The sequence below is a fragment of the Nothobranchius furzeri genome, chromosome 7 (assembly GCF_043380555.1).
Source record: "Nothobranchius furzeri strain GRZ-AD chromosome 7, NfurGRZ-RIMD1, whole genome shotgun sequence".
Lineage (NCBI taxonomy): Eukaryota > Metazoa > Chordata > Actinopteri > Cyprinodontiformes > Nothobranchiidae > Nothobranchius > Nothobranchius furzeri.
The window spans coordinates 30,461,417-30,478,556 of record NC_091747.1 but is presented as its reverse complement, the minus strand read 5'-3'; the positions used below and the strand labels follow the sequence as shown (position 1 = coordinate 30,478,556).

Below are 17,140 nucleotides of genomic sequence, written 5' to 3'. Positions count from 1 at the left end.
ATTTGTATTCTGAACAGTCTAAACATGTTTTAAAAAGAAACGTATGACAAAAGTGGCACCTGCTCAGTAAAACCACCAACAGGGTGAAAAATATCTAAATATTGTAGGCAGAGACGGGCTACAACTTCTGGATCCACTTTATATAAATCGTTTTATTGATTATCTTCTTATGAAAGATAACTTTGACGTACACGAGCGACCGGTACCGGCTGCTGTCTGAGGGTAGGCCCCGCCCACAACGCCGCGGCTGCTGCGGTGTTTTCTTTACTGTGGGAAACGGGTAATAATGGTTCTTTGATGGTAACAGGTTGCCGACCCCTGGTCTATGTCTATGCGAGGACAACAAAATTTTGAGGTTTTACAATTACTTCTGGGGGCAGAGTTGCAAAGACATGCGCACTGCGTTGTCCTAGAAGCAATTGGGACAGGGATGCAGGGCCAACATTACCAGTAATCAAAGATGTATCCGTTAAAATCGGATGTCTGGGCTAATTTCCGTTTTGGGATCCTGGATGTGAAAGAATCACTTAACACAGTATTTGTTTACTATTTTTAAGTTCAGTAATATTCTATCTTAAAGCTGCTCTACGGAAAACATTATTTTTTATATTATTTAAGTAATTATAGGCAGCACACTTTAAACATTATTGCTCACTATAGTGAATAGATGAATGTTCTGTTTTTCAGGGATTTCGAAATCAAAAAGAAATTGAAAATTATTCTACTGCTTTTATTAAGTAACGAAAATTTTTGTGTGAAGAATCGTGATGCATTTCAGACTCAAATCGAATCGTTAGGCAGATAATCGGAATCGGATCGAATCGTGAGGCAGGTAGAGATGCACACCACTACTGTTGATTGAATCCATCCTTCACCGATTATGAAAAAACTGGGCGCAGTGGATTTATCAATATTTTGAGTAACATCCTATGAGTCACATCCTATGAAGTCTGTGAAATTTTGGACTTTTGCTGAAGATCTGCTCACTGTTTTTGGTCTGGACTCACCTCCACCAACCATTCAAGCCAGCGCCTCCTCCTCACCCCTGGTGGGCTGTCACTTACTCTACATCTCAACCCAGATGTTGCCTCCTCCAGGCCACTGACCCAACAATGAGGCCTCTGGTCTTGTTGGTTCCACCACTCCTCCTCTGGTGGGATTGTCCTCTAAAAACCGCAGCCTGGTTCTGTCAGTGCCGCCCCATCTCTTCTGGTGGACCATTCTTCCACTCCTCCTACCATCGCCCCCACTGTGGTCCAGGTTGATGCTATTCCCTCTTGAGTGGGAAATTCTGCTTCTCCTACTTAACACTGACTACAATGCCGCTATCGGCAGGCTGCTCCTGAGGTCAGAGCTGAGCCTCCTGTCCTAGAGGCCCCTGCTCTGTCTTCCTGCCTGGAACAGCAGCCGACTTGTCGTGGGACCAGAACTGTACCGCCTAACCTAGAGGCTACTGCTCTTCCATCTACGATCCTGTCCAGAGGCCTCCCGAGGGTCCTAGTTTCCTGAGGCTCAGTCCACCACTGAATACTAAAATGAGTGCCCATCCTCAGGGTCACGGCAGCACATGCAATCCAGCAAAGAAAAAAACTTTGCCGTTGCGCAGACAAAAAATTGAACAGATATCTGACAAAGCTGTGCTGAAAGTGCAGCCCTAACACAAAAAGTGACAAAAAATGACCGATGTTCTCATGTTTGATAATAAACTAAAGCAATAGGGAGTCTTATCGTGCGTTTTAGTTGTCCTCGGAACTCGGAATTTCCGAGCAGGAAATGACTTAACAGACTTGTTTTGTGTTCCAGCTTCCAACTCTGAACAAATGGATGCCACCAGTGTTGTTGAGTACGAAACCAAAAGAGTTATGTAACCAAGTATGCTGCGCATCACACACACCCTTTGACAGTTGCCACATACAACCAGAAAAACATTACAAATCAAATGTAAATGCCAGGAAAGGTAAAAACCAATAACACCAGTCAATTTTGTCAGCAATGTTTTAAACAACGTAACTCTTCATAACAACAATAAACAACTTACCAGTGCTGTTACATAGCAAAAAGAAAGACAACAGACCATATAAATAAGAAAAAAATAAAGACGATAACTACTTCTTGGTAGCACTGGGAGCAGCCATCTTTAAATTTGGGAACTCGGGGGTCCTCTGAAACCTACGAGCTCGCAGCTCGGAATTCTGAGTTCATTGCGTCCTTTCCGGCTAACTTGTCTCAGAAAAACTAGTTCCGAGGACAACTGGAATGTTAACTCAAAATACAAGACGACGTCGTCTCATTCCAAAAGCTTTATTCCTGCGCCATTTTCTCCCCGCTCACACAACAAGAACACCCGGGCTTCCAGAACTCCCGCAATACAACAGGTACTCTCGTGATACAACAGATACCCTCGCGATACAACAGATACTCTCGCGATATAATAGCAAATAACAAGTTAACAATCTCCCTCTTTCTTTCTCAAAAAATAAATAAAATAAAATAAAATTATAAACACATCCCTGAAAACATTTGTATATGCATGTGCATATACATATAAACAAAAGGAACATTTCAACGTGCTTTGCTTTACTTAAAGCAAACTATCATAACAATAAACAATAGTGCATTTTAATGCAAAGACAACTTTGTAAACAAAGGATTACAGTATCCAGAGTCCTTCATCTAGTGCCTTTAGAAGGGTCAAAGGTGAAACTCCTTTTTTTGTCAGATAATCAGCAAGTTGAGATTTTGAATCTGACCAACAAATCTGTCTGATTTTCTTGGCTTGTATGAGCTCTTTAATGCTGCTTATTTCCAGCCTGAGTCTTTTTTCTGTAACCTGCTTGGTAGACCTGAGTGCATCAAACAAGGAATGATTGTCAGTCACACAGATCAAAGGAAGAGCATTCAGACCAGTGTTGCCAGTAGTAAGCTCAGAAAAAAGTGTTGCCAGGAATACAGCACTGTCTATTCCATCTGACATGGCAAGGGTCTCTCCTGCTAGTGTACTTCTGACCACACGCCTGATTTTTTTAGACTGCCTAAAGAGAGGACAAAACTTTCCTCCTTTACCCATGAGGACGATTAATGTCCCTCCTTGGGTACCTCCGTCAGGAAGGTTGCCAAATGAAGCATCACTGAAAATAACCAAAGCCAAATCCTCACTGTTACCCAAATGCTGAAACTTAAGAGTCACTTTCTCTGCTTTAAGTTTACGGATAACTTTGTTCACTTCATGAATAGACTGTACAGTTGCATGTTTGATATTGGATCCAAGGCTACATGTGTCAAACATAACATCAGGCCTCGTTTGTTTGGCAACCCACAAAATCTGTCCTATTTTTGACCTGAGTTGCTCACATTCTGTTTCATTTAAGGAAGCATCTCTCTGTACAGCTCGTGCTGCTTGTAACTGAACCGGTTGTAGGTTGTCAATGTAAAGTTGTTGATGCACCTCTATTACATCGTTAACTGCACAAATGTCCATACCAACATAAGAAAAGTTGTCATGTTCTTCACGGCCCACAAGGAAGGTAGATTTCAGTACAGGAATGATATGAGTTGCAAAGTGACTTGAACCAGCCCAAAGGAAATCATCAACGTGACATGCAAGCACTCCTGTAATCTCAGATTGGTCATTCTGCCAATAGAACACTGCAGGATCAACCTGTGACATTTTACCACCAGTTTTGAGCATAATGTCTTTGACCTTATTGTACCAATAAAGTGAAGCATCTGCAAGTCCATAAACACACTTTTTCAGTTTCCATAAAACCTTGTCTTTGCCAGCTTCAGGTGGGGGACGAAGATAAATGTCTCTTGACAGTTCCATTCCCTGCAAGAAGGCAGATTTAATGTCCATTGAATTTACTCTCCACTTGTTTTGACATATCACAGCTAACACAAGTCTGAGAGACTCAGACCCACATGTTGGAGAGTCTTTCTGTAGTTCTTTAGTATTTACCTCTTCAAACCCGCGTGCCACAAGCCGAGCCTTTGGGACGACACCATTAGCAGTTTCTTTGAGTGTACAGACCCATCTAGTAGACACACTTTTTTTGACCCAGGTCTTTCACTTCATCAAACACACCATTACTTTGCCAGCTCTCAGTCTCCTGCTGCTTGGCAGAATCAAAATAAATATCTTTTGTTATGAATACATCTGCATCTTTGTTTTCAGCGTCAGTGCAAAGACCATTAACAAGTGACATGTCTACAGCTTTCTTTTCACCTTCACTACCATCATGCTCAAGATATTGCACATTGTACCAGTTTTTGTATTGCCCTTTTGCTTTTCCTGCTCTGCCTAGCACTCTGGCTGTTTGTTGAACACCGCTGTCTCTGTTGGTAAAAGTGATCAGCTGTCCTGCCCTTAACTTTACATTTGCAGAGTAGACAGGATCAGTGGGTGTAGAGGGCTCATTTACAGTTTGTGTGACAGACATGTTTTCTGTAGCGTTAGTTTCTCTGTCAGTAGTGATGTCTTCTTCCTCACTAATACTCTGTTCACCATCGGGTGTGTCATTGTCATCATTTTCAACTGTGTCTTTGTTGTCAGTGTCATCATCTGTAGTAGTGTGTGGTGTTTGTTTATTTCCACTCTGTGCATCCACTTTACTCAACCTTGACTGGTGCACTCTTACTAGAGTCCCCCCATGTCTTACAAATACAACAGCTCCATCCTGCCCAATAACTACACCTGGACCCTTCCACTCTGTACAGTCGACTCGTTTGTAGTATACTTTATCTCCTGCCTTATATTTGTCATCTGTAGGCCTAAGTTGCTTGCGTAGTGCTCTCCTAATCCTTTCTGAACACTCTGCCTCAGTAAATGCTTTCCTGGAAGCATGTAAAGCTGATATGTGTTCAGCTACTCTTGCACTTACAGTTGTGCCCTCTAGGGCAGGTGGCTTGTCCAGCAACACCGAAGGAAGGTTGGGGTTTTGTCCAAACACAAGTTGATGTGGACTATAACCATGTACATTAAGCATACTGTTTTTTGCCATAAGGGCCCAGTCTAACGCAGTGTGCCAGTCGCATCCTCGTTCCTTTTTTACCTTCAGGAGAATTTCTGTAAGTGTCATGTTATGTCTCTCCAGTAGTCCGTTGCTCCAGGGACTATATCCCGCCGTTGTCTTTACCTCAATGTTGAAGTTTTCAGCCATGTCCCGAATCTCTGTGTTGTTGAACTCTCCGCCGTTGTCTGTGTAGAGCCGTTTGAGAGCACCGTGAATACTTATCCAGGTGTGAATGAAGGAGTTGACCATCTCTGCAGCTTTCTTTGTCTTTACGATGCTGCCGGCGCTGAAGCGTGTGAAGTGGTCGATGATGTGAAGATACCACACATTGGGCTCCAGCTCATGTAGATCCATCGCTACTGTCTCATTATACTCAGAAGCCAGGGGTAGACCAACAGCAGGTCTCGGCTTGGTTTTGCAATATCTCTGACAAATTTCACAGTTATGAATGACCTCTTGTAGAATAACTGCACATTGCCTATCTGTATTACCAGAGCTTTGGATGAGCCTCAATAACTTCTCTGCAGATGCATGACCAAACTGCTTATGAAGCTTCACAAGGACTTTCTGTTTCTCTTTTGTAGACATTTCAGCAGTTACCATGAGAACTTCATTTTCATTGCAGTTTCCTGTGGTATTTCCATCTCTAATGTCCACACAATAGTGTCCCGAACTAGTGAGCTCTAAGGGAACAGGCTGCTTGAACATGACAACGCTGTCATTCTCCATGTCTAGAACGGTCCCTGCTTTCTTGAGAGACGTTTTGCTCAGTAATAGTGGAATGTCAACAGAAACTACTTCACTTTCAATGTCACATTTCGTTTGTCCAATCTTGGCTGGAAGTTTCACTTTTCTGCTGGAATACACAACAGTACCATCCCCAAAGCGAAATGGTCTGGAGCTGGGGATTTCTGATTGCAACAACTTGTTTACTTGGCCTTGGCTGAGGCCACCCATGTAACTATCTAGCCACTTCTGACCACAAACTGTGCGTGTACATGCAGTGTCAATGATGGCTGACCGCAGTGCTTCAGACAGGAAGATTTCAGAGTCTGTCATTGAGGCTTTTGTGTACAAAGTAATGTTACACTCCTCCACTTTCCCATCTTCAGTTAGCTTTACTTGGTCACCATTACAATGAGTACAGTCTTTCGCCCAGTGATAAGTGCTCTGACAAATAGCACATCTTGTTCGCTTGCCAAACTTGTCAAGTGGGTTGGTACCTTGTAGTGGTTGTCGCTGTCCACTCCGTGACGAAGCACCGCTGTTTCGCTTGTATTTGAAACCTTTTTGCTCCGTGAGGAAAATTGCATCTTGGTTCAGTTGATCTTGGTTCAGTTGAATTCCGCTGAAAACTCCGGCTACTTTCCCTCCGAAAATCCGTTTCAGTGCAGACTTCATAGACGCAAACGTTAAGTCCGTGCACGCTGTCAGTGCAAGCTGTCGACTTTTCTCATCAAGACAAGCTGTATCTAGAAGCTTAAATGCTAGCACAGCGTCAGGCAGCGTCATGTTGTACCTTTTCATCCGATTATAACGCTGTATGTAGTCTATAATGTAGTCTGCCATTGACACGCTGTGGTTCTTTGTAATGGAGTCAAAACACGAGTAGGCTTCATAAGCGCGGTCTTTCTCTTCTCTCTGAAATACTGCGTCAAGTTTTGCAAGCAGTATTTCCATACCGTCATCTTTGTCCAAATCTTCCGCGGGTATCTCCATGGCCGTTTCTCTGGCTCTTCCCTCGAGCCCCAGCGCCACCGCGAGTGCCTGTTTCTTTTCATCCAGCTCCGTAACTCGTCTTCAGATATTGACTTAATTCTTCCAGCACTCATATGGCCTGGCTTCATCAAGCTTTGGTGGTACTTTGTAATTGGAAACCATCCTCTGCTACCAATGTTAACTCAAAATACAAGACGACGTCGTCTCATTCCAAAAGCTTTATTCCTGTGCCATTTTCTCCCCGCTCACACAACAAGAACACCCGGGCTTCCAGAACTCCCGCGATACAACAGGTACTCTCGTGATACAACAGATACCCTCGCGATACAACAGATACTCTCGCGATATAATAGCAAATAACAAGTTAACAGGAATGCACCATTAGCACTCCCATTCCATTGTGTCAATGATTATGTGAATTTCTGTGCAGAGGACACTGTCCCAACATGAAGAGTGAGGTGTTTCTCGAATAATAAACCCTGGTTGACCCCTGCTGAATGATAAGAAAAAAGCTTTTATGGCTGGTGACAAAGAGGAGCAGAGACGAGTGTAGAAGGAGCTTAAATATAAGGACAAACAGACGAACGACAGCTACAGGAAAACGCTGGAGGAACGGCTGGGGCAGAACAATGCTCGTGGTGCATGGAGAGGCCTCAGAAACATCACAGGTCACAGTGGGAGGAGTGGTGCCAGTGAGTCTGCTGAAGGGGAACAGACCTGCGCCAATGAGCTTAACCTGCTTTTTAACAGATTTGACCCCCCCCAGCACCAGGTGCTGACTCACGAGATGTAAAACAGCACTGTGAGAAGTCATGATCTTCAACTTCTCAAGAGCCTTCAACAGAGTCAGGATCCATCCCCCCACACGTGGGTGGAGGGACGCTACCTTCACATTCACTGGTACAGACAACAAGATGGGGCACAACAGATATGCCTAGGTCATTCATCCCCTCTGCAGTAAGAGTGTAGAACTCCTCGGTTTAAGTTTTACTGGCATTATCCTGTTACACAATAACACCAATGCAATGTTCATTATGTGTTCAATACCTGTGCTATACCGCATTTACACTGTATGTCTGTGTCTCTTGCAGTATGCTGCATAGTGTTGGAACCAACGTTGTTTTCATTTTTATTTGTGGTTTTTAGAGGTTGAAGGTTAGAATGCTAGATTACTGCCTATGTGTATATACATGTACCTTTCTTATTATTTATCTTCAAATTATTCTCTTAAGTATTGGTGCTGCTGTAACAAGTGCATTTCCCCACTGTGGGATCAATAAAGTCTATTCTATTCTATTTTCCCACCAAAGGAGTGACATTCCACGTACCAAGAGCTAGCCTTTATATCCGATGATGAGACTCATCATGAGTAGGGCTGGGGATAAACGATTATTTTTAAAATGATTATTTTAATGAATAGTTGATTATTCTAATGACTAATCAGACAATTAATTTAACAATTATTTTTCTCTTGCACAATTACTAAAAACCAAAAAAACCTTAAATACCCCAAAATATTCTTGTACCTATAATAAACAATGAAAAAACAACATTTTGTAAAACACTGCTTTTATTGTGTTACAGCAGGTTGTGCTCTGGTGACACGTGGAGCTTGGGACTTCAGGCTGCTGAGCCTGAGGGGTCGTTGGAGATGAAGTTTTCTTCTCCATACTGCTTTATTTTGGTCACTCACATGCGCGTGAAGAAGGAACAATTTGCAAATGAATCTAGTTATCTGGTGCTGAAGTTTTCGGATCTGCTCGGTGTCCGGCGCCTGACATCACATTACTGCAACACCACTCGGCCAAAATATACTGCATCTCCTTTTTAATTATGTTCTTTTACATAGGTTTAGGAAAGAATTAAGCAGTTTGTTGTTAAATTCCTTTTTCTCACTACCTAAATGTTTTCGAACGTAACTTCTGTAAGGTGTACATGCAGCCAATCATCCAGTGTGATATCATCAGCAGGCGCACGACCCCGAGCTGGCTAGGAGGAAACATGGCATCCCCCAAAGATGCTAGACAAGCGCCCCATATACTTTAGAGCCAATTTTTAGGGTTATATATATTACAAAGCCATCAACATTTTTCAACAACTGGATGTCATTTATTTCATTTTCAACATTTTGATGGATATTTTCTGAGATTAAAGGTAAAAATACACATTAAACAACACAGTGAAACTCCAAGTCAATCACACTTCTGTGAAATCAAACCATCCACTTAAGAAGCACCACTGATTGAAGATCAGTTTCACTGCTGTTGTGCAAACGGAATAGACAGCAGGTGGAAATTATTAGTACTGAACAACAATATTAATGGTGTCACATATGTCCACCATTTTTATGCTGTATAAGACCATCAATGTTCCAAAGAGAGGTTTATGTATATAAAACTTTGTTGGTACATTTGCTTACTTGCAGCTTTGAGTAAACACTTCAATAGTGACCTTCTCCCATATGGAAAATGACACTAGCTAATCTGTAAATTAGGACAAAGGGCATGTGTTTGAGGTCTGCGTTCATGTTACATAATCTATGTAAGCATCACTACTTTGGGCAGTTTCACTTGTGGCTGAAACAGACGACAGAAGGAACTGTGAAGTTTTAATAAGCAACTAACAGCTGATGTTACATCTTTGGTACGTTCTTGCTGTGTCTGATTTCTAATTACATTTTTGGTTCTTTTTTAAAACACAGAAAAGGCTTCTTTTTTACCTTGCTTGCTGGCAATTTCGTTCGCAGCTGCGAACTTTCTCAGAGGTGACGCTGTTGGTGGCATCACTTCCTACTCTGTTATCCGCGGGCAGCAGAGGACCATACACAAAATGTCAGTAATCAGAACATTATATCACCGAGCAAACATAATAACAGAAGAAAGAGACTGTAAACAAGAGGACAAACACATACAACACACTTTAAAGACCTACAGATACCCGACATGGGCAATAAACAAAGGAAAACAACAAACAACAACAGAAAGAAAAGAATAACCTAAGCAAAGAACCAGAAAACCAGAAAGACAAGAACCAAAACCAGTGATAACCCTTCCATACATCAAAGGCATAACAGAAAAATAAGAGCAACTATGAAAAAACACAACATAAAACACCAATAAAACCATACACAACAGTTAGAAACAGACTAGTACACCCAAAAGACAAGATACCAGCTGGACATAAATGTGGAGTCATTTACTAAATCCCATGCAAACTCTGCAGTAAAGCATTCATAGGAGAAACCGGACGCCAACTCAACACACGAACAACAGAACCAGCTCAGTGGCCTAGTGGTAGAGTGTCCGCCCTGAGACTGGGAGATCAGGGTTCGATTCCTGGTCGGGTCATACCAAATACTTTGAAAAAACCTCCTCCCTGCTTGACACTTAGCATTATGGGGTTGGATTGGGGGGTTAAACCACCAAATGGTTCCCGAGCGCGGCTGTGTCTGCAGCTCACCGCTCCCCCAGGGGATGGGTCAAATGCGGAGAACAAATTTCGCACACACATCAGTGTGTGTGACAACTAATGGGACTTTAACTTTAACTTTAACATAGAAAGGAGTGCGAGAGAGAAACAAGTCGAAGACACACAAGAGCAGCAAAACAAGAAGCAGAAAGCACAATAAAGAAGTCAGCCGTAACAGATCACTGCACAAGAGAAAACCATTTAATGGACTGGGACAGCACAAGGATCATAAACACCGAACAACAGAAACACAAAAGATGGATAAAGGAAGCCAAAGAGATAAGGAGACGTGGATGTGGGACCATGAACAGAGACGATGGAGTTTACACATTGGATCGCGTATGGGACTGCATCGTCGGAGAGGGGAGAGCGGGCAGCAGAGGGTGACAACGTCCTCTGCTGCCCGCGGATAAACGGAGTAGGAAGTGACGCGCCACCATCAGCGTCAGCTCTGAGGAAGTCTGCAGCCGTGAACGAAACTTTCAGCAGCAAGGTAAAAAGAAACCTTTTCTGTGTTTTAAAAAAGAACCAACAATGGAAGCTGATGTTACCTTTATGTGTGGTTTTCTAATACAAATACAAATTTTGCTTCCAGCTTCATAAACATAAATGTACAGTATTGTGTAGTAATATAACCACCTGTCTATGGCTTATAATAACTATTCCTATTAAATGTTTATTCCTTGGGTTAATGGTTTCACCCACCTGAGAGAGAGGGTGTTCCCTCACCATCATGCCCCATGGGACCACCGGTCTTTGTGTTGTCATTTGGAGGCAGAGGTATTTGCCTCTTGGGAACGCTGCGAGGTTTAGGAAGTAGAGGAGGTTTGAACCTGGTGCGCTGCTTTGGTATGGGTACGTTTCCTCGCAGCTCACATCTGTTCATCAATGCTGGGTTACGCTCAGCCTTCAAGGTTTTTCCAGTGTCTTCCATGATTTTTAATTCCATCTCTTCCTTTTCGGTATTTAATTCAGCATTTACTTTCTTCTTCTCCTCAATGTTTGCTTCTAGTACAGCTTCAACAGTCTCCTCCGTTAGCTTTTTTGTATTCATGCCTTCAGTCTTATCCTTTGGTTCTTTAGCCTCTACAAACTCAACACTTTTGTTCACACAGTCATCCTGCTTTTCCTCTCCTTTACTTATTGTTTTATTCCCCTTATTACCTTCCCTCTCCTCTTCCTCAGGTTTTTGCTGAGAACCCTTCTTTGCTTCTTGGGGAACATCATCTTTTTCTTCCCACACACATTCTTCAGATTCTGGACTTTTCAAGCTTAGTCTTCGTATTCGGGACACTGAGTCCAGCTCTTTGAGACGGATCATTCTGTCTGTGGTTGACCTGGACAGAGCTGAGCAGTTCAGCTTACCCTGAAGGGTTTCAATCAGTTTGCTTGCTCCGCCCCTTCCTCTCTTCTCTGGGCTGCATATGCTCAGTGAAAGCTTCTGATCTGGCATGATAGGCAGGGAAAGCAGAAGTTTACTTGGTGGGAACTCAGGAAGACCTAGAACTGACTGAGTCTCAGTGTCCTGGTAGTCACTGTGGTCACCACTGGCCTCCACTCCTGATGCCTTCACCTCCTCTGTCGATCCTTTCTGGACTATGAGGGACTCTGAGCTGACCTCCAGATACTTTCCTGTCAACTGCTGTGTTTCTTCCCTTGAATACAGAGGCTCCTCATCTTGGTTAGTGAGCACATCATGCTGGGAGTCAGTCACGCATAAGGCCTCTACTGGAACAGCTACACCCAGAATCCGTGCTGCTCTCTCCTCTATGGACTCGTTTTCAGGTAATCCTTTTGCACATTTGACCTCATACAAGTTGCTAAGGTCCTCCACCGGTAAAGTGTTAGTTTTCTCCTTAATAAGTAAGCGCTCTAAGTGCTTATCTGCTGTACTGTCATCCCTGTAGGCCAGAGGTTGAGGGGCTGCATAATTATTTTCGAAGTCATCCTCCTGGTTTATGATATGTGTTGAACAGTCTTTCTGTAGCAATATGCAACTTTTACTCCTTGTTCTACAAATGGGAGCCTCACCTCTGCACAAAACAATCCTTTCTGGTTTCATGTTTTGCTCACTTGAATCAAGTTCATGATGTGAATGGTGCACAGAGCTGCCACTGCGTTTATCAAACTGACTGAAATCCTTGTAAGTCAGAGGAGATGTGACTGAGAGAGAGCGCTGCATGGGTTTTCCGGGACCACCCTGAGTCTCGGTGTAAACAGTTAGCCCCACATCTCTCAGTAAGGACTCCTGGGGGACAGGGATGTCCTGCCTATAGAAGTGGTTGAAGTCATTGTGAGGAGTAACAGATGAATGAAGACAATCATCTCCAGGGCTTGGCAGCAGCTCACTGGTTATGTTGCTGGTCTGCAGTCTAGAGAAAGCACTAATCATTTGCATGGATTCAAGACCAGCACTAGAGGCAACAGATGTTGATCTCTTTTTTACATGGTCGGTCTTCTCCATGTGCATAGATGGAAGACTTATGGCTCCCCGCCCTGGTTCTGAACCAGCATTGAAATGTGCTCCTAATTTCAACCAGGCTAACCTTCTGTCAGCCCCATCAGGACCCAGATTTGGTATCTTGCTGATTGTGTCTTCCATCTCTTTATTGATGGTTTCTAATTCACCGATAGCATCGCAGGGTCTTCGGTTCACTGGTTTTAAGAGAAACTGACCAAAAACCCCTGGCTCTGTGCTCTCAGGTGAACGGATACTAGGAAAGGATGATTGATGTTCTCCCAGATTTTCTACTTTGGATGGAGAAGATGAGTCCTGTTGTGAGAACTGAAGGAAGGGTGTTTGTGGTGGGCTAAGGCTGAGGTTGAGGCGCGAGAAGGCGCTGTTGCTTGAGAGATGAAGACTTTTTTGACCTGCCAGTGGGTAGCCATAAGAGGAGGTACTGTCAGTGCCAGTGTTATCCATAATTACAATAGAGGCAGACCGAGTGGACTCCTGGTGTTCTGGACTTTTAACACCTGTAACAGGTGAACCAGTCTGGGTTTCTTGATTACGGTACTGGTTACCAGGCCAAGACCCAGCAAAGCATAACTCTTTGTCTTCATGTGCTTGAAGCACCCAGGCATCTAATACCTCCTTCCTTAAAGGAGCTCTTTTGGAATTCTTCAATGAGGAAGTGTTGCTGGTGTGGAAGTGAGAATGGTGTGATTTAATTGGCATCTCATTTACAGACTTGCTACGGATGTTTGGGCTCTCTCGGAGGCCTACAGCAAAGGTGTCAACCTTGGTAATGGTCAGGTTTGGTGTAGCCTTGTTGTTGTTCTGATCAGATGTTGAGTCTTTGTTAAAGTTTACTGGTGTGTGAACAGGAACGGACACAAGGCAAAAAATTGTCTCACTCACTCTCCTCTTAGTGTTCCTGTTGCTCTCTGCTTCTGAATCTGGCACAATTGTCTTTACTTGAGTTATGGTTTCTGCCAAGACCTGGTCTGACCTGGACCTTTGTTGAGAGGAGGTTCTTGCAAATAGGGCCTGAAAGGCTGAAGCGGGCAATGAGGAAGGAAGCTGGGCCACGGGGTGTCTGTTGTTACAGTTTTGGTCAGGTGCTGGGAAGTTATCGATAGTCTCTTTGTGCAAATCGTTGCGCCACCTGTTGTTGGCGTAGTCAAAATTGTTCGAAGATGTCTGGAAATCTTCCTCTGACAGTTTGGCAGAGATAAAAGGCCCCAGTGGCGGGGGCAAAAAGGCACTGACGTCAGGTGCAGGCTCTGACACGGTGACACTGGGAAGCTCATTACGGATGTGGCGGATTTTGTCAGCATCAGTCAAGGAGTTGCCACCCAGGGCTGAGGAAATATGACGAATACGGGGGTCATCAAATGAGATGTATTGGACCCCTGGATGCTCATGGGTTGAATACACAGGGTAAAACAGCTTCTGGCCCGACAGACTTCTCTCTCTACAGGGTGTAGGCCAGGAACTTGCTGGGTGTTTGATTAACCAGTGGGATCCATCAGGAGCCACTTGTATCTGCTGATACATATGTCCTCTGTACCTAAAAGTATAAAACAACAAATGTTACACATACTGTAAACACCACAAATAACAACATACTCTATCATTTGATTAATGTTAGCAATGTTTAGAAACACAAGAATCATTATACATTCCGAATGAATATCAGGAGTCTGTCATTTGGAGTCCAACTGTTGAATCAGGTTTTTATTAGTTAAGCTCAAAAATTTAATATGTTTAATTGGTTAGTGGGGATCTACAGTGGATTGCAAAAGTTTGGGGAGCCTTGTTTTAGGATTTTCCTGTAAATCGATGGTTATTATGATAAAAACTTGAAGTTAAATATATATGATATGCGATTGTTTGTTTTGCCCTATCCTACAGGGTGCTACTATAGATCATTTTTTACTGTATATATTGTATAACATATTTCTATTTCACCTGTTCCTTTGTCTCTCCTACTGCTTTGAGCATGTACATGACACAAGAATTTCCCTCGGGATAAATAAAGTTGTTCTTATCTTATCTTATCTTATCTTATCTTATATTATATCATATAGGAGGTCTGGTTCGTAATGTAGGGGTTCACATTGATTGTTGCTTCTACAGAGTGTGAGTATTGTTGGGGTTATTAGGAGCGAACAATTAGTAAGCTTCAACTTACTTTTGGATTCTTCAATAAATTCTGTAAATATGGGAATATTTACTGATTTATTAATTAATTAAGATATTCTTAGATATACGGGGCACCATTCCCCTTTAACCGGGGAAAAATTGAATCCAAAACTCTTATCAGTCTTTCTTGAAGTTCGTAGAATCCTTGGAGCAGAGACTTCTCTTCGACACAACAAAGCTACTGGAGACGAAAATCTGAATTTTATAACGTTTAATTAACAATTTGTCAAATGAATAAACAGTGGCATAAATGAATAATAACCATGTGATATAATAAAAGGATGTATATTCAAAATAATGTTCAAGGTGTTTGTGTGGTGTGTGTGAGTGAGTGTGTGTGTGTGTGTGAGATGAATGGGTCTTTGTTTCCCCAGAGTAGGTGGGGGGAGGGAGCTGTGAGTGTGTGTGGGGCTCTTCCCCTCCCCTCGCATTCAACAGGAGACCTGGATGTGTAAAGTTTTCTACTTTCCCGAACACTTAGTGGCTTAGAATCACAGTAAAACTTAACTCAAACACTTCAAAAGTTAACAAACAACAAAAGGGTCACTTGTAAATTATTTAATCTAAAAGGAGTCGGCAGCCTGGCCAGAGCTGACGACTAAAGATATTAGCGATGATCAATAAGCAGTTTATTCTTTCAAAATGACCCGAAGGACGAATTGGGAGCGAAAGAGGAAAACACGAAGCTACTTTTAAAGCAATAGCGCGGTTTTATTGCTTATTCTGGACTATAGAGGAAACGGGAGAAGAAAAGGAGAGAGAAAAAAATGAGTTTTCTGATCACCAGAACAGCAAGGCGTCCCCGCTGTTATGATTTGACGGTTCTCCGTTTTCTCCGCAGTTTTCAGCGTCATCCGTCGGTTTAATGCTTTCTCCGTTGTTTGGCTCCACGAGTGTTTCTCCACGGCTGGACACAAAGAGAACGAAGTTTCTTTTGTGCTGAGTTTGACAACTTACAGCGTCTCTGAGAGCTGAATGGAGCTCCGCTCGTTCCCAGTCAGGTCCCGATGGAGTTGAGTGTAGTTTCCAGCGGTTGCGTGGGCTCAACTTGGCACTTAGAGCTTCCGCGTGCTCAAGTTGACGGAGCGTTCGACAAGCGTGTCCTTACCGCCAGGTATCCTGGGCAAAAGAACGAGGTTTCTTTGTCTCTGCTGAAGATTTATGGTCTTAGTTCGCGGGAAAAGCTCCACGGCTTCCCGCACATGCGCAGAACGTGTTTCTGGTACTAGGCGGTGACATCACCCAATGCTTCCGTGTGCAAAGCATCATGGGAAATGAAGTTTCTTGGCGCTGATGTGATTAAATTGCTTTTCAGAGCAATTTAAGCACAGTCATTTTGGAGAAAATCACTGCATAGTAATTTCCTCATGAGGTCAGACCCTCAACATTCCCCCTTTTGGTTTCGGGGATCGCGCCCAAAGCTCGATCGTCGGAAGCACAGATGGGTTTGTTCCTCATGAACGTAGGTCGACTTGATTGTCGGAAGCACAGGTGGGTTTGTCCCTTAGGACGTTGGTCTCCTTGGACGCCTTTGTCTTTGGTCTTGGCTTGGATCCTGGCGCCTTTGGTCTTTGATCCTGGTCAGGCACAAAGAGGATAGGAAACGGGATAGTCCCCAACGCGCATAACGAGAAGAAGCCACTCACGCAGGTGGTACGCAATGATGATTTCGTCCATGCGAGAGGTAGTAGTGTAGAAGGAGGAAGGTCGGTGGGCGGTTAACTCCACGAGTGGACACAAAGGCATCTCACCGCCGGCCATACAGTTCAGTTTATGGAGCACGCGGTGATGTACGAGGTCCATAGTTCGCAAACGCGCATTGACCTATGTGGTCCCAAGATTCCCCCCTTTTTGGTCCAAAGGGTGGATCAGGACAGTCTTTGGGCTAAAACAAGGACCATAAAACTAAGAGGTACTACAATGTGCTGGTGCGTCAGACAGAGTCATTGACAGACTGAGCTGGGCCGGCACATAACCACTAGTTAATATGTGACCAAGTAAGAAACAAAAATACAGAAAACCCAAAAAAAAAAAAACCATATAACATCCAAGAAAATTCATAGCAACCTTGAGGTCTCATAAAATACATTCTTAGGTCATACAGTCAGTGTGTAGCTTATAAAGAATGTGACATACTGCAACACTCAGATAAATATGTGAGGTAGACTAAAATGAGAACTACTCTTAGGTTTACAGAATAACAAAGAAAATGTTGCTCACCCCCTTTAGACAGGTGTGGTACATTCACGCTTGGAGTCTCCCCGAACGCGGTTACGAGGCACACCGTAGGTGAGCA

General features: G+C 43.3%; 1 protein-coding gene across 4 annotated transcripts in view; it reads right to left on the bottom strand.

Moving 5' to 3' along the window:
* jcada (junctional cadherin 5 associated a) overlaps positions 1-17,140 on the bottom strand; it is a 96,194-nt gene that overhangs the window by 4,322 nt on the left and 74,732 nt on the right. For all 4 annotated transcript variants that reach the window (XM_054751228.2, XM_054751231.2, XM_054751232.2 and 1 more), the window contains exon 4: positions 10,902-14,209. In XM_054751228.2, the coding sequence (XP_054607203.2) occupies positions 10,902-14,209 (3,308 nt within the window). The remainder of the gene's footprint in view (positions 1-10,901; positions 14,210-17,140) is intronic.